This window comes from Hippoglossus stenolepis, chromosome 5, assembly GCF_022539355.2.
Source record: "Hippoglossus stenolepis isolate QCI-W04-F060 chromosome 5, HSTE1.2, whole genome shotgun sequence".
NCBI classification, from domain to species: Eukaryota; Metazoa; Chordata; class Actinopteri; order Pleuronectiformes; family Pleuronectidae; genus Hippoglossus; species Hippoglossus stenolepis.
This window is the reverse complement of record NC_061487.1, coordinates 17,918,868-17,945,529: the sequence shown is the minus strand read 5'-3', so window position 1 is coordinate 17,945,529 and position 26,662 is coordinate 17,918,868. Positions and strand designations below refer to the sequence as shown.

Here is a 26,662-nt window from a genome sequence, read left to right as displayed (position 1 = left end):
TCGAACCACAGAAAATACTATTCTATTGAATATGCCCTTTACCTTCTCCGAAGTGGCGATACAGATATTCCTCATGCGGGCCTCTTGCTCGAAGGCCTCTATACCGGTTTCTCCGTAATCACCCTCCGACGCCACGGTGGACACGTATGTCCAGTTGAAGAACCGCAGGATCTCAGCCATGGCCTTGGCCTGATAGAAGTCAGGGGGCACGGTGCGGGCGAAGTAATCATAGCGGCTTTTATCGCTGAGTTTGGCGCTCGTCGACGCGTAGCTTATCTGCGGGATCTGGAAGAGCCTGAGAAGATTGGCAACCTGGGGGAAGAGATGGAGAAGTGACATTAATGAGGAATAATGTGGACGAGACTAAACATGTTGGGACTCAGTAGAACCTTTATCTCCCCCAAGGCCAAACAGTCCCCTTCTGAAACCATATTTTAATTCAATGGATCCGGATTGTTATTTGGATCTGCGGCAAAATTCACACAAATCATTCCCCCTAAACATGTCTGAGTCTTTTCATCAGGATCCAGGAATTATTCTCTGAGAAATCAATGACAATCTCAATCTCGCGATGTTAAAGAAAGTGAAAAATAATTCCTGATTCTGCCCCCTGATCTAGATTGGCAACACATTTTTTTTTGGTGTCTTCCCTGATGAATACCACCTCCTCTCACTAAGTTTCATGATAAAACATCCAGTAGTTTTTTGTAATCGTGCTATTTAATAATAGAAAAACAAACACAGACAAAACCCTAACTGTGGCAGAGGTAAGTATGGTCGTGTTTTTTGTCTTGGGTGTTTTACTTTCAAATCTTCATGTGTATCAAGTTTTTCAGTAAGTTATCAAAGTATGATCAAAACTTTTTAGCATATTGACAAAAACAATAAATATATAAGAACCATCAAATTATTGAAATGGTCCTTTATTCAATGTACTTTTTTCATCAAAGGAAAAATTTGAAGATATTTATAAGGTTGTTGCTGATAGAAATTCCTTCATAGATAATGTGCTTATTTAAAGATAAAAGACAATTCAGCAAGTGTAGGAATAGATAACACGCGCACAGATGCACACACACACACACACACACACACACACACACACACACACACACACACACACACACACACACACACACACACACACACACACAGACTCACACACACTGACTCATGCATTAGTGATGGACATCATCTGGGATCTACTGATGTCCATATAATATTCCCTTTTACAGTTGATTGGGGTTTGTTCGTATTTGCTTCATTACAATTTTAGTCACAGACGCCGACACAAACAGTAGAAATCTAATTGCTACACATACTCATGCGCACACAGACATGTAAACATACACAATCAAACATGCACGCGCAAATACACAACATAAAGTACACAGCCATTCAGTTCTTGCCTCAGTTTAATCCTTTTAGAGCGCATCACTCTGGGCTTCTCTATATTTCATTCGCAGCTCAGTTGATGAGCTGTTTTGACAACATGTCGGAATCTCATTAGACTAATAATGTAGAAGATTAGAAAACACACTCGCATACATATACTGACGTGCATGAGGCCAGGTTGTCACACACACACACACACACACACACACACATACAGGCGGCTGCTTAGAGTTTTATGGTTTTTAGGTGGCAGTTGACTTAAATGTCGGGGAAGGTCACGCTGCAGAATTCCACCGCATTGCTCCATCACCTTCCACTGAACAATGACCACAGCTAGTTACGGGGCCTGTCTACAGGGACACAGACAGTTTAGTTTGTCAGTGAAAGCTGCTGAGAGAGCGAAGGCAGACGCACTGTAGGAATGGGCTGAATATGAGAGACGAGTAAAGAGAAAAATTAAAGGGAAGGAGGAAGAAATTGGTGCAGTGGAGGGATGGTGTGTGTTTTCTGCTTGGAATGCAAGTCACACACACGCACACACGCAGACACACGGAGAGACACACACACACACGTGTGCGGACGTAAGGGAGGAACACTGCCTGCTATGTAAATGGCCTCGAGACAATGGAGTTTAGTTGTGCATGATTAAACATTAAATAATTCCCTGTGACTTCATTTAGAGGCAAAAGACAGACCGGCCAAGTAGAGTGAGCATGAAGGTGTAGCTGGATTAGCTTCCCTGGCTGGAGATAAGACAGCAGAGCACAGTTCAGGTCCCGTAAACAGCGATGCCCTCAGAAAAGACAGGTAAAAACAACAGCAACGGCAACAAAGGGCAACGAGAATGAGCTGCGGGGGAAACAAAGGATAATTATGTTTGATGAAGGACAAGAAACAGAGCAGATGTGTTAACAATGGCTGCCCCAGGAAGGAGGAGGAGGAGGATGAGAAGAAGGGGGCTGAGGTCAGCATACACTGAGCTCTCACCAAATAGCCGGGAGGGACGCCCCAGAATGAATATAAAGGAGAGGAAAAAAGAAAAAGTAGCCAGTGATGAGAAGGAGGAGAGCAAAGATTTAAGGGACTGTAACAGAAGGAAAGAAATACAGAGGATGGGAGAGAGAGAGAGAAGAAGAAGAAGAAGAAGAAGAGAGCATGAGGAAGAGAAGACAGTCGCTGAGATTAGGGATTTAAGGACTGATAGGAGGAGGCTTTTGTGCAGACACAGAGGAGTAAAGGGAGAAGGAGGTTTTATGCTAAACTATGCAAATTATAGAGCTCTGTCACAAGTGCTACAAGAGCTGGGGAAACACACAGGACACACCAGTGAGACTTCTAAGAAACAAGTACACACACGACAACACACTGGCACTGCCATGTCACTGGAAGTCAGCCTTTGCTCTCTGGATCATGCAACTTGTGCAAGGACGAGTAAAAGAAACCAAAGAACCAAGGAAGTAAATATAGATGGTTTCCTCCAGGAGCTCATGTTTTCATCTGCATTTGTTTGTTTGTTTGTTTGTTCGTCAGCATCAATACACGGATCTGGATCAGGGGGGGGGAGATCCAGGATTTTAATAAAATTCATGGATCTTGCTAAAAAAATATCAGGCATATTTAGGGAACTGAAATCTATGAGTGTGTACAATGTGGTGCAGCAATTAAGGGAATTGCCGGGCCTTGGCGGAGCTATGCGATCTACTGAGTGCCATAGTCTTAAAATACGTTTGCAATATTCCTCCCACTGCGAGCCGTATGTGTGTGTTACCTGTATGGAGACGCTGCTGAAGGATCCTCCTATGACGCCGGCAATCGCGAGTGGGCTGTCGTCCTGCAGAGCGTACGATCCGTCGGGACAGATGAACTCGGTGTCATCCACCTTGGTGAGGGAGGCTCGTACAAACTCCAGAGCCTATAACACAAGCACATAAATCAAATCCCCTGCAACGTGTACGGTGAAGCGTATGGTATAATCTATTTATTCCAAATCAGCCACTGATTTATGTTCTTTATGTAAGAAATCTGCCACGTACACATGTACACACGACTGATTGATAGTTTTTCTTGTATATTTTGAAGGGGCTCTTGAAATGCTTTCAGTACAGGGTCTGAATGTGAGACTCAGGCACATTGCTGTGTACAAACAGCCAACAGACATACAACCTATTTAAGGGACCCTATGTCAAGAATCCAGGGTTTACGCAGTCAAAGAGCTCATTGTCTAAGATCCCTGGATGCATCATCTCTAAATAGCTCGGGAAAAAAAATACAATCATCTTCTGAAGATAACAATCACTGAGGGGTAAGTGCTTTTCTTTTCTTCTTTATTTTACTTTGTATCCGGCTCATTTCCCTAATCCCGAATTTCTATTTCTATTTCTGTTATCATTTGAGGCAAGATCCTTTTTCCCAGAGTGGATAAAAAGAATTACGAGATGCATTTACTTCACCTGAACATTATCTTTTAATGAGACCTTATAGTTGCACTTGACTTCAAATGGAAACATTACTTGTTTTGTTTTTTATGTCTGACACCACTCCAGCAGAGCAGCAGTTTTAGGTATGAAATTTATAGGAGAAGTTTAAGTTGCCCGACAGCGCGAGAGAACAAACAGCTAATAAACCGACTCTGTGTGAGATGTGCTGCATTCGAGAAGTCGTATCAGCATTTGCTGGTAAATGCAGCTACAACGGAACACAGTACAAAACAAAAATAAGATCTCACAAATTATACTGTTGAAATAACATAACACAGTTATATCAGTGGTTTAATGTTGTAAAATACAAATGATATATCTTGGGCATATATATTTGAATAAGACCAATTTTAAACAGCATCAGCAGCATCTTGTGCATATGAAAGCTTTGTCCTATCATCATCACCATCGTGGGCGGCATCAACCGATACTTGACTTTGATTGGTTGGACGTTTAGCGTGCTGTCAATTCTGCAAGTGTATTTGCAAACTTTTCAGTCTTTTTGTTTGAATGGAGAAAAGGAATAGACCATTCATCTTTGTTAATTCTGTTGCCATGGTAATATCATTACAGTAAAATGAACATCCTCACCATTCAAACATTGTAACGTCAGAGGCAAAGACTGAAAGCTGCTGCCAATTTATTTTTAGATTTATTTTATATTATTTATTATCTTTTTCGATTGTGTAGGACAGTCTAAAATTCCTGCATTTGGTCAGAAAGTTTGAAGCTATCCCAAAAAGTATTTTCATACCGAACCATGGTTCAGTTTGATCGAGCGAGACCCCCTGTTTTGATCGGACTATACTGGTCCATTGGTCTGGGCCATGGTCAGAGGCACCTCTCACATTATTTTGGTTCAGAATAAACTGAAAAGTCAAAAGTTCGGACCAAACAAGTTATATAAGTAACATAAGAATCTACTCTACACACTGATGGAAACAGTATTTTACGTAGATGGCAGGCAGCGTAAATTTAAGATGTGGAAAGTAAATCAAACACTTTCTTGGATCCTCTCTTTTTGAGTTTATACTAACCTGCTCCAGTGCATAGGTGTCTCTGGAGCAAGTGTCCAGGATGTGGACACCGAGGGAGATGCCAGGCAGCAAAAAGTTGTCCGTATTGATTCTGTCGATGGCGAACAGCATGGCCTCCAATCTCTGAATCCCTCTGTCCTCATTCACGCGGCCACACTCCTCCATACCGCCACCTTTTTCGTGCACGGGGAACAAGCCGCCGAGCACCAGGTCGCCCTCGATGCGGATCTCTCGGCGGAGAGGAGGCGGGTCTCCGACGGAGAGCAGCACGCCCCGACACATCATGACCAAGACCAGAGCGGGAATGCGGGCCACCATTTTGGGCTGAGGCAGGGTTAGGACTGATACTTGAGTGGAACAGAGGGGCTGAGGGTGAAGGTCAGGGGCGGGGGGTTGAGGGTGAGGAGTGCAGTGTCTGGTAGGGTTAAATCAAGTGGCCGTGGATGCTTGGGTCGGTTCGTGGCCCATGAAACAGTCAGGGAGAGCTGAAGTGGGCGGCACATGGAGGGGCACACCATCTGGACATCAGTCCTGCTCGGAGAGAAGAGGAGAGGATGGAGACACAACTCAGTCAAACACATTACGGGACAAATGACAAAGCTGTCAGACGCTGGACAATACAACACTTTTGTAAGTGTTACGATAAAGTATAAAGACAGCAAAGTGGACCTTTAGTGGAGTTCAGGGACACTGTTAACAAGGGCTCCAAGATGTTTCCGCTTCGCAGCCAAAGCCAGGCCATGACTAAAAGGGATGAGGAATTGTTTGGAGATTGTACCCCACTGTTCTCCAACCTGCCCCTCCTTTACATCTTCCTGTCTCTATGTGTGTGTGTGTGTGTGAGTGGGTGTGTGTGTTTGCCCCTGGTTGTATCAGGATTAACCAGCTTAGATGGCTGGTTGATACATGAGCCCAGCCTTCTCATGCCACAGATCAGAAAAGCTTCTCTAATCTGATATCTGTTCCAACAATTCTCTGCTCGCCCATGAGTTCATACCCCGAAGTGTGTGTGCGTATGTGTGTGTGTGTGTGTTTGTTATCAGATTTATTGCTCCCCCTCTCGTCTGCATAATTTTACCATGAAAGAAGCTCACTGACAACACTGAGGCCAACAACAGTTCATGCTGCTTATCGTCGCTTTCAACTCAATTAAATACATCACTGTGTGTTTTGACTGTGTCGCTCAATAACATTCTCCACCTCCTCTTTAGTCAGAGACAAATGTTTCAATAGATAATGGAGCTGGTGAAGTTGTCAACAAACATGGCATGTCGCAGATGAAGGTAGATGATGTTGCTGTTTCGGAGTCGTACTTACTGGGGTTGCTTTTGTTCGGGCTGAAATTTCTTGACAACAATTGTATGGATTGTCATGAACTGGATTGGTACTGGGGGGGGTTCGGCCTTGGTGACTTTAAATATGCCGTGACCTCCCCTCCAGGTTGCCATTTATGGGTCTATGTGAAATGTCTTGACAGCTATTTTAAGATTCTTTTAATAACTTACAAAGCTCAACATGGGCTGGCCCCCACCTACAATCCCAGTCACAACCTGAGATTGGCAAGCCTGTCCTTGTTGGCTGTCCCTAGGTCAAGGCTGGCTACTCAAGTTGACTGGGCTTTCTTTGTCAGGGCCACCGAGGCTCTTGAACTCCCTGCCTGACGGGATTAGGCTCGCCAACTCACTATCTTTAAATCACTGCTCAAATTTTTTATCTTACTTTTATTGTAACCACATTTTTCGTTTCTTGGATGTCAAACAATTCAAAGACTGAGCTGCAAGAGATAATATCCTGTATAACACATATTTACTATAGTCTCACTTTCCTTATGTGTTTATATCTTTTTAATAACTTAGCTAACACAAAGCTTTAGTGTCCCAGGAAAATGGATGTCAGAGTGATATTTCCATCCATCCATCATCTATAGGGATTATCCTGAGGGTAGCGGGGGGCTGGAGCAAATCCCAGTTGACATTGGACAAAAGGAGGGGTACACCATGGACAGGTGGAATGCAATTTGATTCTAGTAAAGTCCCTAAAAAGCTAAAGATGCTTTACACTCCCCTCAACAGATTTGACAGTTTCTAGCGGCTCAACATGTAAAGCAATGACGATAGCGTGCTCTCTGTTGTGGGGAACTTCTCACCACCACTGTCGCCAATGCATGTAGATTAAACTGATGAATCGGACAGGGATTGAGGAGTGAGTCCATACATACAGTAGATTCCGAAGCTGGCGCTGCATTTTCATCGTATCCAAAATTAGTAAACACCCCTGAGAGCAGGATGAGTCATCAAACATTTGTGAGCATTTTACAGGAAGAGAAACAACAAGGATTTTGATGTGGAGTTACAATATTGACTTTTTGACATTTTATTGCCATCTAACAAGAGATAAATGAACAATTAACACGGGGATTAAAACTGGGAAAATGTATCTTTCACTTCACAGGGCCTTCGAGTAGGATCATTTTCTTCTAAATTCTCTCATGTCTCCTTTGCCGTCCTCAGGAGAGATAAGACTGAAGTTGGAGGTTGACATTTTGATTATGAAGATCAATCTAGACCAAGGAGTGTGGTGGAATTTCTGTTGATTGCCGGCATCAGCTGAAACCCTGTTTAAGTGTTTGATAGCGAGAGAGAGAGAGAGAGAGAGAGAGAGAGAGAGAGAGAGATGTATGCCTCTCCTTTTCAGTAAGCAGGTAGGAGGATGAAAGCTTCTCTTAGATGCAGGCAGCTAAGATTTTTCTTCAGGCAGCTGCCATACCTTTACCTCTCTGCTCTATAATATGACACACGTACAGACAAACACCCGCCCACCCACACCACACACACACACACACACACACACACACACACACACACACACACACACACACACACACACACACACACACACACACACACACACACACACACACACACACACACACACCTGTTCTCTAAGGGTTTGACCTAAAAGCAAACTATTTCAATGTCTTAGCTTCCCTCTCTTTCAAATTAATAGACACAAAGAATTAGGATATTTGATAAATATATTGACGAATGTAAATGTTTATCATAGAAAGGAGTGCTAATACACCCTCTTAACTAAAGTTTGTGTGAAATATCATGATGTGGTGTTTTAAAGTCACTGTTGACTCCGCGTTAAAAAGTTGTTTCCTGTCAAAAACCGACAGGAGACGACCTGACACACACTTGATGGACACATAATTTAACCCAATGTCTGTTTCTGGGGAGGGACGTTGATGGAGTCTATGAAAGTTTTAGATTTATTCTCCAAGCTGTCACACATGCTCGATATGTGTGTGTCCCAGGTGTGTTTGTGCATCGGAGAGGAAAAGTAGATTTCTTTTAAATGATTTCCACTGAAATAGCTGGAGTTCCAAGAAAATAAACTCTTACATCATTATTAGGGGTCAAAAGAAAATGTCACACAGGGGAACTTTGTGTCGAGCTCACAACAACAAAGCTGGAGATGTGGTTGTGTGGGTGTCTGGGCATTTGTCTCCAAGCACAAAAACATGGCCATGCGTGTTGTGGGATACAAAATCATGTTTATGGGGCTGAGACTCTAACGACAGGTTTGCTCTGTGCTGTACTTTGACATAATTCTTCAACTGAAAATTGAAAGCTCTCAAAGTCAATTTCCCAGAAATTCCTGGAATAAAATCTTCTGGCATTTTAACACTTTTCTCAAGGTGTCTGCTTCATTCTAACAAAGCAAAGCACACTCTGTGAAACTGAATTTTTTTTTCTCTTTTTCTTCCTTCAAAATACTGAAATATATTACCGAGTGCATGACATTGTGCTCGACCTATTAATATATTGCATACATTTTAAAGATTGTAATATTCTTTGCATGTTAGCATCTTTATTAGAGAGTAAACTACAGCTGATTTTCCAACGAAAAGGCTGATGAGGCTTAAAAGTGGCTGATGAAAGTATTTTTCTTTCCTTTCCGGAAGCCACTGGCTACAGATGATGTCAGCTCATGGTATATGGAAATCAAAGTGCTGAGACCTGAAACTTGCTTCACATACACACGGCACCGAGGTGAACCTCAATTCTTTGTTCTGTCAAAGCAACAGCATCAATGCCTCGATTTTAAGTCTGAAGCATTAAAATAGCTTTGAAGCTCTATACCATCCAATATTTGAGATTAAGTTTCCAAACACCACAGCACTTACAGCCTCTGCAGTCACGAAGTCAAACCCAGACAACCATAGACACTGTAAAAGGATCAATTCCTAAAGCCTCTTGCGTTTTAACGGTTTGTGTTTTGGGGGCACAGATTTAAAAACTCAAATGCCCACGGCAGCTAAGAAATTTTACACCACAGAGGTGAACAGTGTCTATAGTCTACTTATATCAGGATTTGGGATCTGGTTTGTGTTTTCTTCATGATTATTATCATTTGTCAATATATTGTGTATGTATACATGTAAGGTAAAAAAGCGGCTCAGGCTGAACCTGAAATAGTCACATTGTAGTTTAAATTACCTACAATTTTGGATTTGCAAAACACTGGTTTGTGTGTGTGTGTGTATGCACTTGATCAGATATCTTTGTGAGCAACATCTATAGCCTACAACCTACAGAGCGAGGACATTTTGGGAAAGTGAGGACATGTTGGCCTGTCCTCACTTTCTGAACCACTTTTAATGGGCTGTTTGAGGGTTAAGACTTGGTTTTAGGGTTAGGGTTAGGCATTTAGTTTTGATGGTTATGGTTTGGGTAGAAAATGCATTATGTCAATGAGTGTCCTCACTAAGATAGAAGTACAAATGTGTGTGTGTGTGTGTGTGTGTGTGTGTGTGTGTGTGTGAGTGGGGGGGCGGCACAGGTATTCACAGAGCCGGATCGATGTCTGTTTGAAAAGGGGAGAGCCATCATGGTGGGACAGAGGCCGACGCTGTTATGTTTCACGTCACGCCTCTGATTCTGGAACGCCGTCATGCTATCTGAAATCAATCGTTCAGTCCAGTGTAATTGAGAAAAGGCAGCACGACGAGGGGTCTTCTTAACGCCAATAAAGTGAGGTTTAAAAGGGGCTGGCAACTCTGGCTTTGAGTCCAAACCAGTGGAGACAACAGGAAGTAACTGCGAGAAATATATCAGCACACAAACCTTTTAGAGCCTTGGTCACCAACCAGTCGATCGTGACAGTCTTCACTGTCGATCCCTGTAACTCTCTGGACTCACTGGCTGTGGTTGCGCCGCAGACCAGCTGCGTGTGTCTGTTGTTCACACACGCTGTGTGTCCGCTACTGGCGGCAGAGCTGCATGTTTATCTGCAGCGGAAGATGAACGGCTTCGTACTGTATAGCACTGGTATATATATGAATATACAGGACTACTTTTATACAAGCAAATAGTCCTATTTATAGCCAATCCATTCAAAGCCTATGTAAAAACATTGTGCTGCAGTAGCAGCTCCTCTGCAAAACATATTGTTGGACTGAGAAGCTAAATATTGTGCTCTGAACAGATGCTGTAAATATGAATTGATATTAATGTGAATATTGAACATTGAAAAGATAAAGTTGCATAACTGCCTTTCTTTGTGTATATTTATGCTCGTACATTCAGCCTTTTACTGAAATTGCAAAAATAATAAATATGACCCTTGTAAGTGGAGTATCTGGAAGATATCAGTGTGGTAGATCTCGGTAGATCTTTGGAACTAAAAAGTGATCTTATGCTTGAAAAGGTTGGTGACCACTGCTTTGGAGAAACTTTGGTTTGAATGAACTTTAGAGATGATGGTTGGTGGATTTCGTTACCTGCGCATAGAGCCAGGCTCGCAATGGTTTCCATTTTTAACTGTATATACCTTTATCTACCTCTTGGCACAAGGGCAAATATGTCTTTTCCCCAAAATGTCAAACTACTCGCTTATACTTATTTACTTCTTCCTAATATCCCTGCAAGGAAAAACATGACATTTTTTACATAAACACATATTTACATAGACACATCACAAAGGAGTTACATGTCTTACCTGAATAAAGAGGTATAAGGGCAGATGGCAGCTGGCACATGGCAACATCACCACAGACACCTATTTAAGAGAGACGGGGCGACATACAGGGTTCAGTGGGTGAGTGAACAAGAGCCGGCAAACAACCAGACTGTCAACACACGGAGCGGAGATAGGATCAGGACGAGCAGGAGGCTGACTGCTGACCCCGCTCACTGGGAGCTGTGATGCAGCGCAACATCTGACAGACAACCCCATTTCACCTCTGACCCGGCACAAATCGGGAGTCAGCGGGTATGGGCAGCGTGCGCCACCACACACTCTTCTTTTGCTTTGCTGTGTTTCATCTTCTGTGTTTCCTCCATATGGCATCACCTCTGCATCCTCTGCCCTCCTCCCCCCCCTCTCTCCCTCCCTCCCTCCCCTTGCTGGCCCTCCACCCTCCCCACTTATTTCCACCTCCCTTACACCCTCCACGGCCCTCGCTCTTCCCTCCTAACAGGCAGGGCTGCTGTGGATGACACGTATCCAGCTGAGAGCAGCCATGCAGGGTCGATGGACCGCCGAACACTGAGAGGAGAGATAGCCGCACAACTCAGCCCTGTGTGTGTCTGTGTGTCTGTGTGTTTTCTTTCCTCCGTGTGTGTGTGTTCAAGTGTGTTTGTGTATGCTTGTTTATCTGTCTGTTGTGCACCCCAGCTGCATCAGTGACTCTCGCAGCATGGGGAGACACTGTATGAGTGTGTGTGTGTGTGTGTGTGCTCTTTTTTTCCGTTTCATTGTAGCAAAAGAGCGATGGGAGGTGGGCTGTCAGACACTTTGTTATTACAGAACAACAGACTCCTTATTAGACATGCACACTGTCACAGGTTTATCAGTTAATTCAACCAATTGCTTTGAGTGTTTCTCCCCTTTATCATCTCTTTCTTCTTCTGTCGCTCCCTCCCTATTCTGGAGAGTAGGGCCAAAAAAAAAAAGTGCAACTAATTCATTCATTCTGACCCTCACAAACAATTGTGTTTGTGTGTGTGTGTGTGTGTGTGACATGGTGTCCCAGACTTCTAACACTCCTATGGGTGCAATGGGTCGTGACCATTAATTATTTACAGAGTGCGTTTTAGGCAAGAAAGACTGATGATCCATAAGTAGGACAGAAAGATAAAAAACAGAAAGGCCGAACAACTTAAAAGACTTGTTTTTAAAGGCTAGTTCCGGCCAGACTTGAGGCCAGATTAACAATCTGAGCCTTTTATTGGTGAAAAAAACACTTTTACTGGATAGTTCCTGGAGTGTCGCAGTTGCCCCATGAGATAACATTGTAGCTACTGTCATGGTGGCGGAGCCAATGTCCTGGACTGATTCTAAAAGTTCTTGAAAGTACCATTCATTTACACAGCCCCATTTATACACATCGTGCCCAGGTTGAAAAATACCTGAATTCCCCTTTAAGGCAAACACACAGTGTTATAAAAAGTACCTCTAATAGGTTCTGTCTATTCATTGATGACAGAAATAAAATTAATGGGTTTTTTAATTTGATGGAATAGTGTCTGGCTAAACCTGCACCCAATCGAGTGAAAGCGTTTAATGAGATAAATTCCACTTACTGGCTTCCAGACAGGAGTGTATGCAGGCAGCTACCTCAGGACAAATGGGTGTATCTGTGTGAGGTGACAAAGGCTAACTTGGATTAAACCTCCGTTTATCACCTATTACCAATCAAAATCAATAATCAGCTTCTGAGATGTCAGTGCACTATTGATGCTCCATTCCCACAGTCCCACAGACAACAGGCTGTTCCGGTATTGGTGAATCAGTCCATTTCATGACTTGCATTCGGGTTCAAAGGTTAAAGGCTGCACGTTAGAAACATGGAGAATTGATTCCGTGAACCTTAAAGACGGCTGAAATCGAAAAGATCAAACGACACAACCATTGATCTTTGCTCAGCAGAACTATAGCTCCGCAGCAGATGCTCCACATGCTGTTGCAGAGCAGATAAAGAAGAACATTGTTGATTAAAATTGGATCAACCTATGCAAGAGACAGACTTTACTGTGCTCTCATGTACAGTGGGTACTCCAAAGGCATTCTCCACTAAAAGAGCTTTTAACCTTTGAGCACCGCGGTGGGAGTGAGGTCTATTTTACAAAGTAGATTTTACTACAGTGAGACCTCCAAGACTGATCCTGAGCACGAGGACCATCAAATAGAAAATAATTGCATCAGTAATGTTGATTATATTTCAAATTCCTTGTTTACTTAAGTCATATATCAAGCCAGAATCCCAATTATCGTTGGTTCCAACATCTTAATATGCAAATTGTCTGCTTTTCTCAGTTTTATAATTGAATATGTTTGGGTTGTAGGACTGTTCGCTCAATCTGAAGGCATCATAAAAATATTCTTTATGTTTTTCAGACCAAAACGGTAAATAATTGAGATTTTAATCTACAGTGTTATACAAATACGCTGTAGGTGTATCTGTCATGTCTTCGTATTGAATTTCAGTGCTCAGTGTTGGGGGTCCCCACGCACGGTGTGATTAAAAAATGACCATTCAGCCCAAAAACAGACCGGTGTTGGGAAAATGTGTGAAAGCATTCATCAATCCACGTTTCATCACTGTGGAGGGCGGCGGGCCTGTCAGAAGGAGAATTACCCCTCCGTGGACGGCATCTATCAACTTAACTGTCATGTAATGACCCTGGGAGTCATCGTGGAGCATCAGTCAACCTTGCCACGGCACGAGTGCTGCTGCATCCTACTTAATTCATGTTCACACCCCGTCAGTCTGTCTTCGCTGCAGTCGATACAAGTTGTACAGAGCGCTACAATGGACAGGTGGAGAGTAATGGACAGTATTGACCACAGCATATGCCTCAGACAGTTAGAGGAATAAATATAATTGGTCTGGACGGAGACTTATCGGTTTGAATAATGTTGGCTGGTTTAAGTTGTGTCAGGCTCGGTGGTCACACATGGAAACCAATTACTGCAGTCACCCCTCACTAATTATTAGAATGTAAATGATGTGCTAACTTTTTTGATTTGCTCCCATCACTCCCATGGATTTGTCTTCATCATAATTGGGTGAGTGATTATCTCCACTGCAGGGCAAGTCGTATAAAGCATGTATTATCTGTATATGTCAAAAAGGATGAATGTGGTACGTAGGTGTTTCTCGACCATCCTCCCATCCATCCTCCCATCCATCCTCCCACCCTGGACAGGTCTCCAGCTCATCACAGGGCCGACATACAGAGACAAACAGTCATTCACATTCACACTTTAAGTGAAATCATACTCTCCAACTACCCTAACCCCAATCTGCATGTCGTTGCACTGTGGGAGGAAGCACAGTGCAACAAACAATAACACCCTCCAGAAAAACAATAAAACCAAACAAAAAAAGGCATAGACATGTGGGCTCCTTCCTTTTTTTAACCATAGGGTTGTCACTGCTAAATTAAAAGCTGAGCAAATCAATCAAATCAACACTCTAACAAAACGCATGTTTACTAAAATTCTTAGGTTTTATTTATGTGTTTTTGTTTTGCTAGAATCGAAAATGTTCAGGAAGTAAGGACATGTTTTTTTGCCTTCCTGAATCTGAGGGAGAACAGTCACAGGTTTGTATTAATAATAAGTCTAAACGCTGCAGCACACATGTAGTCAGGTGTGTCATTGTGTAATGCAATACAAACTATTTGGCCAACATTGTCAGACGACTTTCAAAATACATGGGAACTATGTGATTTTTTTTTTGTTGCTGTAAATATACTTTCTGTTTATGAGTAACACTTGTTTTTCCTCGTGATTAGAAACACATGTGGTATGCAGCAATGATTTGTTTTTCTTTTAAATGTGAACGTCAACTGCCGGAAGGATTTATTTGTGTTGGATATTATTGTCTGTTCTGTAATCCCTCGGGTGTTGGGCCATTTTGGTGAAAATAAACAACTCCATTCATAAAGTTATGCAACGATCGTTTAGTGTTCCAATCACAATGGATCAAACGCGTGACACAATGGAATTTGGACATTGCTGGAATAAGGAGGGAAGCTGCTATTCTATTGGTACTTCTCTGTTTTAGTGACGGGGCTTGAGCCTGAAGCAATGGGTCAAAATATATATCAAATGAGGATGTGATTGAAAACACTAACCCTCCCATTGTTTGGTATATATTACAAGTGAATAACACACACACAAAAAAAAGGAATTTGTATTTACGTTCTGGCTTTCTGGGAGTGGCAACTTTCCTGCACCCTGTAACTTTCAAGTATATCACTTTGAATTGATACTAGTCACTGAATTACCATTAAACCACCTATCTCTCTCTCTCTTCTCTCTCTCTCTCTCTCTCTCTCTCTCTCTCTCTCTCTCTCTCTCTCTCTCTCTCTCTCTCTCTCTCTTGCTCACACACACACACACTGCTTCCCTCCTCAAGCTCATCATTTATTGAAGAGTCTGATCTTTCTCTGAGACACACCATCACAGCTGTACATCCCACTGCCCTTTCACTGCCTCCTCCCCTGAGTGTACGTATGTGTGTGTGTGTCAATGTCCGTGCATGTAGGGAAAGGAAGGGTGTCGGTGAACAGACAGTGGAATTCTAACGCTGTATGTGTAAGTGCACGGAGTGTATGTGTTTGTGTGTGTGTGTGTTGTGACCGTTGTTGCTGATGAGATGTGAGCTGTGGGAAAACAGCAGCGACTTCCCGACACTTCCCTGTTTCTTCAACGGAGCAAAAACAGTGCGAGAAACATGTGGAGTAGAGCGACAGTAGTTTTACTAAATTTTGAAAAGCAGAGAATTTAATTTGAGTCATCTACTGCAGGATACCTCCACACCACCACAACCACAAGCACCTGTTGCTGTAAATTAAAAAGACCTTTGAAAGAAATATTGTATTTCATTCATTCATTCATTCATTCAATCCTTTGTGACTTCAGAGGATGCATTGATAGAGAATCCTCATTTGCCACATTCTTAACGTATAACCCATAATTAAAGTATAAGACATGGCTGTATCAATTAAAATAAGGTAAGAATAAAAATGAAAAATGTTACAAAGTAAGTGTTAGAATTGGCAATGACACAAACAATACAATTATCAATGAAACCCTGGCATTACCTCAGCTGAGGTCAATCTAAATGTTTGTTGAAGCATCTTCCAAGTATGCAGGGCATAATCCTAGAAAGCAGATCTGGCTCCCTCAGTATAAGGTTTTGGCAGATGCAGGGTGAGCCATGTTTATGAATGAGTGCAATGACTACCACCTTTCCAAGAAGCTTTTGTAAAAGAGCTTTATGAATAAACCTCCTCACTGGCCAGTTCTTTCGGGTACAGCAGGCAATGGTTATATGGCTCATAACGATCTCCAGCGACTTATATTAATACAGAGTAATAAACTGCATCTATAAGGATTGAAGGTGCAGGCCGTGGCCCCCCCGGCCATAAATAACATCCCTGATTAGAGTTGGGCTGATGGACGATGGCCCCGTCCATCGGCTGACAGACATGACACGATGTGAGCCCTGCATCCTGATTGCTCCCCCACTGAGAGCTGGGCACACACACACACACGCACGCACGCACGCACGCACCACGCACGCACGCACGCACGCACGCACTCACGCACACACACACACACACACGCTTTATTTCCAGTGTCTGATGAGTCTTGTGCTGAGTAATCTTTTGCCGCCCCAGTTCCAATCTGAGTCTTTTAATATTGATTATTTGCCAATAATGGGTCTGATCCCATATTTCATTTACCTAACCTAAATGTTGATGAACAGTCTGTGTATGTGACACATTGAAATAACACATCTGCAGAGTAGTTCATCTCACACACCTTTTTTTGAATAATGATTTAAAAGAGAGTTCAAGATGTCTCACTCTGTTGGATTTGTTGGAGCTGCAGAAGCGTTCAGTTCTGTTGTAATACAGTTGTGTTGCAGAGTGGTGGTTCTGCTCCCACCAACTATCTTTGTCACGTACTGCCAGTGGTGTGCGCAGCGCTCACAAACTGATGACATGTTTAAGCTCGGCCTGCCTTCACAGCTGCTACAATAAACCATCAGCAGGTCTTTATTAAGCACCAACTAAAAATAAGAAGCTGCAGCTCACCCCGCATTGCTAATGATAATGATTTATTTTTTTTTGCTTCAGATTGTAGTAAACCTAATAAACTACTTTAGGAATAAAGGATAGTGTCATCTGCGTTTAGTTAAAATTTGTCAGATTGAAAATATTAGTTGTGTCTAGAAATTGACTCTGCTGAAAATTTTAAAATAGTTCAGACGTGTGATTGATTGAATTGATATTGCATAAAGTGTTACTTACCATCCTATTGGAGACTTTGGTTGTAGTAAGGGAGGATGACAAAAGGACATATCTATCAGTTGCCTTATGGTGGTTGACAACATACGCAGACAGGTAGGCACTGGCAGGTAATGATAAAGCTTCTTATTCAAAGTTTTTTAATCGAAAAAATGTACAAGTAGCTTTGGTGAAACCATCTTACAGAGACAAATGAACACTTTTACAGACGTGAAAAGTTTCTACACTAATATTAGAAGGACTATATAAACCTATTACATTGTATTTTGTGGAGATTTGTTTTTAATGACTTGATAATTGAGTTGTTGATTCTGAATAGGCTGAAAAAGGCTGAAAAAGGAAAATGCATTATTTAATGTGATGATTATACAATTTAATCTTTTGTATTTATTACAAATTGTTGTTTACAAATGAAATGAATTCAGCACCATGGACAACCACATTAAGAAGCTTGTATATGATTATATTCAATCATATAAAATGGATGATTATTGTAAAATACGCCACAGAAGCAAATAAATTGTCCAAAGTAAAAGGCAAAATAAGTGCTTTTGTATTTTTTGCCTTATCTCAGTCACGGTTGTGCTGATAGACGTTTTACTATTTGTAGGTTTACTCAAACAAAGTCTTCTAAGTAAATAAATAATTATCATTAACTGTAATAAATGAATTATGAAGTAATTATGTAATCTTTGTTTACAAAGGACTGTATATTTAGACTGCAGACAGCAGTGCACATCACTACCAGGATCCCTGAGTTCAAAGAAACATGTTGCTTCAATTTGAATGCAGCATTTTTAAGCATGGATGTGCACGATTAGTCAGCAAAATGATTATTGTTTCTATCTTGCTAGGCAGCAGCAGAAATGTTGATTTGTTAAACCAATTATTAATCTTTCAATAACGTACAACATTGTTTAACTGATGAAACTAAAGTGTTCTCAGCCACATGCCAGTTGACGGGGGCTGCAGCCCGAGCCAACGGCAGCTCCCGTCTCCCTGCGCTAATACCCGAGTGTTGTAAAGTCGCGGGGTGGAAAGTGAGACAGATGTCATCTTGTAAAACCAGCGTGGTTTGGCAGTATTGTACAACCACATTCAGCACAAGCATGTGGATCTGAACCTGCAAGGAACCAAGGCTACTAGTGCTACTATTAGCCACACTTGGCAAACCACCTCTTTTACTTAAGTGTTTCAGATTAATTACCTGGACTGTGGCGGCCCAGGGAATGCAAGTATTTTGTGCCATTTCTTCACTTAGCCCCTTCTCTCTCTCTCTCTCTCTCTCTCTCTCTCTCTCTCTCTCTCTTCTCCCTTTCTAACAACAAACACTGACCTGTCTGTCATCTCGGACTGGTCATCAGGAGCGCCAGGAGAATTCCTGGTGCATCAGGGGGCCAGTGAGCCGTCACAAAAATCAATAAAGTTTATACCTCACCTGTCTGTCTCCCGGTTATTAGTCGTTGTTATCAGAAAGTAGTCTGTAAGCACGACAACATATACTTCAAACACCACTCCTTACTCTGTCAGATGTACCAAAGTATGACTTAAGTCAGGTGCATCTGTTATGAAACTAGTTTTTATAAATGTACTTGGACTAAACCTCCAGTAGTATATCAATGACGACCAAACTGTGCATCACAGTACATGAAAGTAAGAAATATACCAAAAATCCCTTTCTAACAAATTCAGGCGCTCCAAACACCATTTCCCATTATTCTGCCATTAATGACATTATTTCATCTGATACAATATTTTTTAGTACACCATTAATTGTCTCACATGAGGTATATATATATATATATATATGCTCTGTCTATATATCACTAAAGCTTTGATGGAGAGGTCCACGCTCTACAAATACGTCCCGGGATGGATTCAGATCCAAATGTGCAAACTGAAGCATTAACTGTGGCCACATTAAAAACAGAATCAAAACCCAAATAGAAGGAATGTTTTATGGGGCCTCTCCTCATACGACACTGCTCTGCTATTAAGTACCAGCCAGTCGCCCCCTGTAAGCATGAAAACTTTCTGTAAAAGGTTTGTGGTTTTTTTCTGTCATCGAGCACAGTGCCTGAGGTGGGCTGGAGTTGTTGGTTGAAACCAGTAGTGACAAAATGTCCACACAACTTCATGAAACCACTCCTCTCACAGCATAATCCACTTTTTTGGTATTTATCCAGACGCTCGGTTCTTCATATATGTCGTTAAACACGTTTGAATCTCAAAGTCCTCCTGCGTAATCCTATTTTATGAGCAGGCGTGTTGGCACGTGTTTGAGCGCCTTGCAGGAAATATAGAAGGAAACCATTTCTTTCTTTTTATCCTTGGGAAATATTTCAGTATTAGATTTGACTGCAACTGACATGAATTCAAACGGACCACACCTGCCACTCTGCTACAGCAACAACATACTTTCACACTGATTTGGGGCACAACATGACTTCAGTGTTTTCTGTCCAGAGCGCTTTCTTGCACTAAAACATGTGACCTTTACGTAGACATGTATGTATTTACACAATTATTTTAATTGCCTTACCATGCTTTTTCTTCCTTTCATGTATTTAAGTCTGCGCCTGAGATTTCAGTCATGTTATGTCAAATCAATGAAACATTGACCCATCAGGAAAACCATCAAACCATATTCTACATCCGACACAACATGCACACATATATCCACACGTAACTCCTTTGCCAATTCACAAGTCTATTAAAACTGATTGGTGCTGTGTGGGAGCTACAAGGCCTTTTGTACACTGACTAACATGCACACACACACACAAGCTCGTGTAAGCACATTTACCAGCATGAAAATGCTGAGACTCAAGGCCACTTGCGGACCATTGTCCCCCGACTCGCTCATAGATGCACATGCTCCAAACACACATGCACACTCACAAATGCAAAAATGTCTATGGAGGCTTGTATGCATGTCTTTGAGGTTTAACAAGGCCACCAAATGCCCTCCCACACTTTCAACTCCCTCCTGCACCGCATTTGACCTTCCGGTCCACACGAACACACACACACACACACACACACACACACACACACACACACACACACACACACACACACACACACACACACACTGAAGGATGTACATACATTCTGTTAGCGTGAATTCACACAAATGAATTGACCCATAATGTTGGACACACGATCTCACAATCAAATATGTTGCATTGTGTCTGTAAAATTCGGAGGCAAAACGTGTGGAAGGATTTCAAAATTATGAAATATAATAAACATTAAAATCAGACATTATTCTGTTAAGAGCAAATACACTTTATTTTACACGCAGAATCACACACATATATTGATCCCACCCCTGAAGTTTTGCACTATTCAAAGTTTTCATTCCCAACGGCCACATAACAATTTTATATAAAGTGTATCATTCTTGTACTTATTATTGTTGTTGTTATTGCTGCTATCTGTCATGGATTCACCAGATATGCAGCAGAACAGGCACATGCCCAGCCCTCCTCTGAGTAAATGTTTGTTCTCCTCTCTGTAGAACACTAAGAATAGTTTTCCAACTGTAGTGAGCCCATCTGCTGATGTTGATATTGCAATGTCAATATACCATTACAACCATGAGGGCGTAAGGAAAATAACTGCGTGATTTTGTAAAATTTTGGAACATGTAATTCATGTACTGGTAATTTTCAGATTCAGGAGCCTACATCACTTTCTAATAAAAAAGGAGGGAAGCTATCTGACGCTTGTCTGCTGTGTGTCATTTTAACGTCTCTGCTATTAATTTAAGAAGAGAAGCTCTGATTTAAACCCAAACAAAGTTATTCAATAGCTAGGCAATAACTGATCAGTGTAGAAACCGGCAAGGTCTGTCTACACTCACTGTTGAGTGCGGGACACACCTGCTCTGCAGGAAAACAACACATGAGCCTGGAATCTTCTCTTTTCTTCTGAATTCAGATGCAGGGATTTGGAATCAGGGAGCAGCATGTGTGGGGCATCTGCAGAAACACTGTTGACTAAGTTCAAGTTCTGGCTATTGCATGTTCAACTCAACTGAGGAGAATCCGACTGACTGAAGTCTGTAACATCTGCTGTGGATGTGGACACTGTGCTCACCCTGGACCTTCAGCACAGCTCCATGCTCCTCTGATGACGACTGGCTGTTCTGGGGCGAACGCAGTTACTCCACTGATGTGACCACACATCCACCTGTATGCCTGTTTCCAGAGACGCACTATCCGCCCATCTCCCTCCCCCCACCCAGGAAGCCTAAAGCCGCGGGACATGCCTCGGTGCGGTCTGTCTGAACCCAAATAACTTCTCCACGCTGCGTAAAATACGCAGAGACACTACTCTTTGTTTCACCTTGTGCACCTTCACCACCGTGCCTCTGCTGCAGAGAGAAAGCTGCTGTCAGCTCTGTTTTCTTTTGTTTTTCATCACAAGCCTGCGATCTGAGGATGCATCAGAATAAACAAGGTCCACGGGAGCCGCGCTCCTGCAGCACAACTGGGTGTTTAAATCCTGCGCAAAGTTCAAAGCAAATTGCTCAGCATCGCAGGATTGGCTGGCGCTCAGCTCGAACGGTGCCGGACTGACAATTTTCCACTGCACAATGTCGCCTAATAACCCGTAATGCGAGACTGCAACACGTCTACCCAAACAGTGAGGAGTGTGTTATATTCCACCTACCTTTGGCGACTCGGAGGCTTCGGAGGTTGCGCACAAATCTCAAACTGCATGAAGTTTGACTTAGTCTACTCCTGATCCCTCGGAGGAGTCGCACTGAGAGGGAGAGGATGGACGCCCCTGCTCCCTGTGTGTGTGCGAGAGAGAGAGAGAGTGTGTGCGCGTGCATGTGTGTGTGTGTGTGTGAAAGAGAGGGGGAGATATATTGAGAGAGAGAGAGAGAGAGAGAGAGAGAGAGAGAGAGAGATGGAGGGAGAGAGAGAGAGAGAGAGAGAGAGAGAGAGAGATGGAGAGGGAAACAACAGACGTGGAGAGCTGTAGCCCCTTGCCAAAGGATGCTTCAGTCTCCTAGCAACAACAATCGATCTGGCAAGGAGACATTTTTATTGGATAAAAAGAAAACTTAGCCATTCGCCCCCCACCCCCCACCCCCCACCCCTTAGCACATGTTTACCACTCAGAATAACAACTCCAGCTTTATTGAGTAGAGAGAGAGAGAGAGAGAGAGAGAGAGAGAGAGAGAGAGAGAGGGAGGGAGAAAAAGAGGGAGAGAGAGAGAGAGAGAGAGAGAGAGAGAGAGAGAGAGAGAGAGAGAGAGATGCTCCCAGATGACTGGTTCACATGTGTGTGTGAGAGGTGCAGGATAATGCACTGAATTCATCTTCATCTATCTGTCCTGACTCAAAACATATATGATGAAGTACAGAGAGTGTGTTTTATCATTTCATGGAGGCTCCATCAATGTTTCAACATATTATTAGACTCAGTGAGAAAAAAAGGGAAAAAAGCCTGGGAGGAGGGCGCTGAACATGCTGCCCATTCCTCATCTCGCTCAGGCATATTTAGAAAGATGTGGCATCGGCTGCGTGGTTCAGCGATAGAGAGATAGCACATCCAGACCTCACAGCTTGGACTTGGAGGTCTACATGTGAATCCTTACATCGCTAATATGATGCATGATATATGGCAACCACACACAACACACACACACACACACACACACACACACACACACACACACACGCACACGCACACTTGCACTGTTTTTCCACAAGTTATGGAGTCTGTCTCTCTCTCTCTCTCTCTCTCCCTGCGTCTTCCCTCGTTTTTTCCGTCATGAGAGCAGAAACAGTGGCGCTCAGTGGGATGTGTGAAAACACACTCACACTCACACACACACACATACATGTGCATCTGTACTTGTTTGTATGATTATGCACATGGAGTCATTAGAATGCAAGTATGCAAGTGTGCAGCTCCTATTGAACAGAAAATCCTCTTCACGCATGATTGAGTCACAGAGCGCTCTCTCTCTCTCTCTCTCCTTCTCTCTCTCTCTACTCTACACAAATGCACACAAAAATGAACACTACACACACACACTCGCACACAAACACACACACATAGCGGCAGTCCAGAGGCCTGATTTCTGGATTGTAAAGTTAGTCAAGTGCATAAAGATACACTGTCTGAGGGCTTGCTCAAAGCAGTGTTCTTTCTGATTGCAGCCGCAGGCCACCGCATGTTGTGTTGCCTGCTTTATATGCAGATGTATGATGACGGCAAGGTGAAGTTCCTGACTAGCTCATATGTTTTCCACGTACGTACCCTGTGACACCATATGGCATAAGAAAACTGTCTCTGAGGATAAGCTTCGGATGGGTAGAGATTGATTAGTTGACTGAAGGACTGAGGATAAGAGCATCCACTTCACACCCCTGTGACACACATGCATGCACAGGCATGAGGTGATAAGTGAACAAACACACACACACACACACACACTTGTGGCCAGTGTCAGTCACAGCTTTCCCGGCCTTCATCCGTCGTCCCTGCCGCTTGGGTTTTGGAGATGCTGGATGCTCTAATAAAGGCCTCATTGTCCGCATGGCATGCATATATGCAGAAAGCCCAGAAAGCCAGCTTTGTCCCATAAGGGTCCCTCAGCGAGAGAGCTTTGTGCTCAGCCTTTCCCCAAAAACCGAGACACAACATGGCCGAAAAGCAGAAAGAAAGACAGAAAGGAAGAAAGAAAGAGGGTGAGAAATACATACCAGAGTGATAGATGGTAAATATGGACCAGTTGAACCATACTTTATGAAGTCATCTACAGGCATGAAGCTCTGTGTGTGTGTGTGTGTGTTTGAGCATGAATGTGTGTGTACATTGCAGGAATGTAACATTTAGCCCGATGCTGAACTGCTCCAGCTCATGCAGCAGGAAGTAGGTCCGCTGGGATTATGTTTCCCTCTTCTTTGATTCCACACAGATTGTTTGTGTCCCAGCGCTAATAGAATTATCCATGCTTCATTTCCCATGGTCTTCTGTCCTGTCTTGGCCTCGTGATGGATGGAGCTTCGCACAGAGGAGTGAGTGTGCTCAGAAGTGTGTCCAGTGTTGGTCGGACAACGGCGCTACTTACGACCACAAGCTCCCATTTGCTCTGGTCAGTGTGGTCACTTGTGATGTAGCCAAAGGGACAAAAGGCCTTCTAATAACGCGGAGCTTTGGCCCAATGTGAGAATAACAGTTTTAGGCTGTTTCTATTGGATGTGTGATTAAGATATAAGATGATTTGTTGAATTTGTCTTGAGACGAATTAAAGTATAAATATTTGTGGAGTGTGTGTGTGTAGACCAACGTTAGCACCACGCAAAACAACAGATTTCATCAACATACAAAGTCTCCAATTTGGTTTCACTGCAGTTCCAACAAGCAAAAAGACATGGTTAATTTTCTTTAAAAAGATATGGTTTGAAGGCTGACCTGTTCTTCAGATACATTTCAGTCAGGAGACGATAATAGAGAAACAAATAAGAATAATACAACATTTATTGTGAACAGGAGGAATAGACTTTGGCACTTAAAGGTCCAGTGTGTAAGATTTAGGTGAAAGGGATCTATTGGCCCTTTAGATTTACATACTTAATATTTACATCAGTATCGGATCCTCTCTATGGAGGCCACCACGTTTATTTTTACATCAGTCCAAACAGGACAAACTAAACATCTGTTGAGACTTTTATGACAACCGAAGGCTGCCACAGGTTCTCTGAGGTGAGGGGTATTCAGCTGCAACATGCAACTTCACCACTAGATGTCACTACATTCTACACACTGAACCTTTAAACCCCAACAGGAAGTTGAACACCATGGAAGCAGTCCTATGAATCAGGTGGTTTGGACATGAAGGAGACTTCCCCCAGAGCCTTGACACTGGTAGTGATAAGGAATGGAGCAGGAAGTTGGGACGTCTCATGAAGGCTTCTGGTTGGATGGTTTGAAGGAAGATCACCTGGTATCCAGAGCTGAGGGGGGGTCGCAGAACAATGAACTGACTGAGCTGAATGACAGGAGGGAGAGAGAACATTTCAAACTCTGACAGCTTACAGGTGATTGGCTCATTCCGGACATGTCAGGTTGTGATTGGATGAGCAGAGAGAATGAGCTCGTGGATATAGCTAAGCTCCACACTTTTTCTTAGCTTCATTTCTGTGGTCACACTCTGGATGGGAGAGATAAAGACCAGCTAAACCAAGCTCTGAATTTTATTACGACAATGAGTATGTATCTACTCAATCAAATTTTTTTTAAACAAATCTACTGCTTATCGTATTTAGCTCCTATGAGTTTCCTACACAAAACAGCATCTATGTTACTGCAATAGAAACCATGTCATTAGTAACTCTAGATGTTTTTTCTCTGCAAAACTTTTCTCAATGGTTAAATATTCATTATATAACTATAGACTGGACCGAGTGTGAGAACAGTAGAGATCATGATGGTTTACACTCAACAGAAGTCTGCCAGTGTGAAGCTGGTATTTGGAAATTACACTTTTGCCCTAAATGTGTCTTAAAAAACGTGTGTGTGTGTGTGTGTGTGTGTGTGTGTGTGTGTGTGTGTGTGTGTGTGTGTGTGTGTGTGTGTGTGTGTGTGTGTGTGTGTGTGTGTGTGTGTGTGTGTGTGTGTGTATGTGTGTGTGTGTGTGTGTGTGTGTGTGTGTGTGTGTGAATATCATATGGCTGGTGATGTCGTTTTGGGCAGTCGATGTCTCCTAACGGGGGGTTGGTCTCTAATTATCTTAGTCACAGAGGCATGGCCAACAGACTGCAGGCCGCACACACTTCACAGGACACGCACTGACCTGTCTCATGTTCGTCTGCCCACCAGTCCAATATACACACACACACACACACACACACACACACACACACACTATATATATCACGGAGCTGTGACTCACCTCACTCACCTTCTGTCTGGAGTAGTTTACAGGCTGAACTTTTTTTGCAGCCGTGTAAGATCAGACATCTTTGATTTTGAATGAAACGGATCTCACAAAAACAGAAAGTATTTCTAGTTGTGCAAAAATCTGATTGAAATGCCATTCAAGGGTTGACCATGGTTTCCGTGTTCTGTGTCCGCTGAGAGATGACACACTCGTTCTGGTCACGATCATTTCATACTAAAATGTGTGTCCATTATATTCCATTCCAGTAGGTGGAATGTTTTTACCTGGAGCATGCACAGTCGACGCATATAGTCAGTGCGCTCACAAATATTTGGCTGCTTGTGCACATCCACATAGGAGTCTGCAAGTGGACAAGGGTTGGATGACCACATTTACGCCATGATGACCAAAGAGGACCCCAGCGGACTGGGGGACAAGGAAATTATGACTTTGCCTTAACTGATTTTTTTCATTTCCTTTATTTTTCGATAAAGAAATTGTGGCACAAAC

General features: G+C 42.8%; 1 protein-coding gene across 1 annotated transcript in view; it reads right to left on the bottom strand.

Moving 5' to 3' along the window:
* The window catches only part of grm3 (glutamate receptor, metabotropic 3), a 38,535-nt gene extending 16,459 nt beyond the window's left edge, over nucleotides 1–22,076 (bottom strand). The window contains exons 1-5 of the mRNA XM_035157823.2: nucleotides 21,922–22,076; nucleotides 10,913–10,972; nucleotides 4,910–5,440; nucleotides 3,164–3,307; nucleotides 43–312 (exon numbers count right to left, since the gene is read on the bottom strand). Of these exons, the coding sequence (XP_035013714.2) occupies nucleotides 43–312; nucleotides 3,164–3,307; nucleotides 4,910–5,227 (732 nt within the window). The 5' untranslated portion in view covers nucleotides 5,228–5,440; nucleotides 10,913–10,972; nucleotides 21,922–22,076. The remainder of the gene's footprint in view (nucleotides 1–42; nucleotides 313–3,163; nucleotides 3,308–4,909; nucleotides 5,441–10,912; nucleotides 10,973–21,921) is intronic.
* Between the last annotated feature and the right edge of the window lie 4,586 nt (nucleotides 22,077–26,662).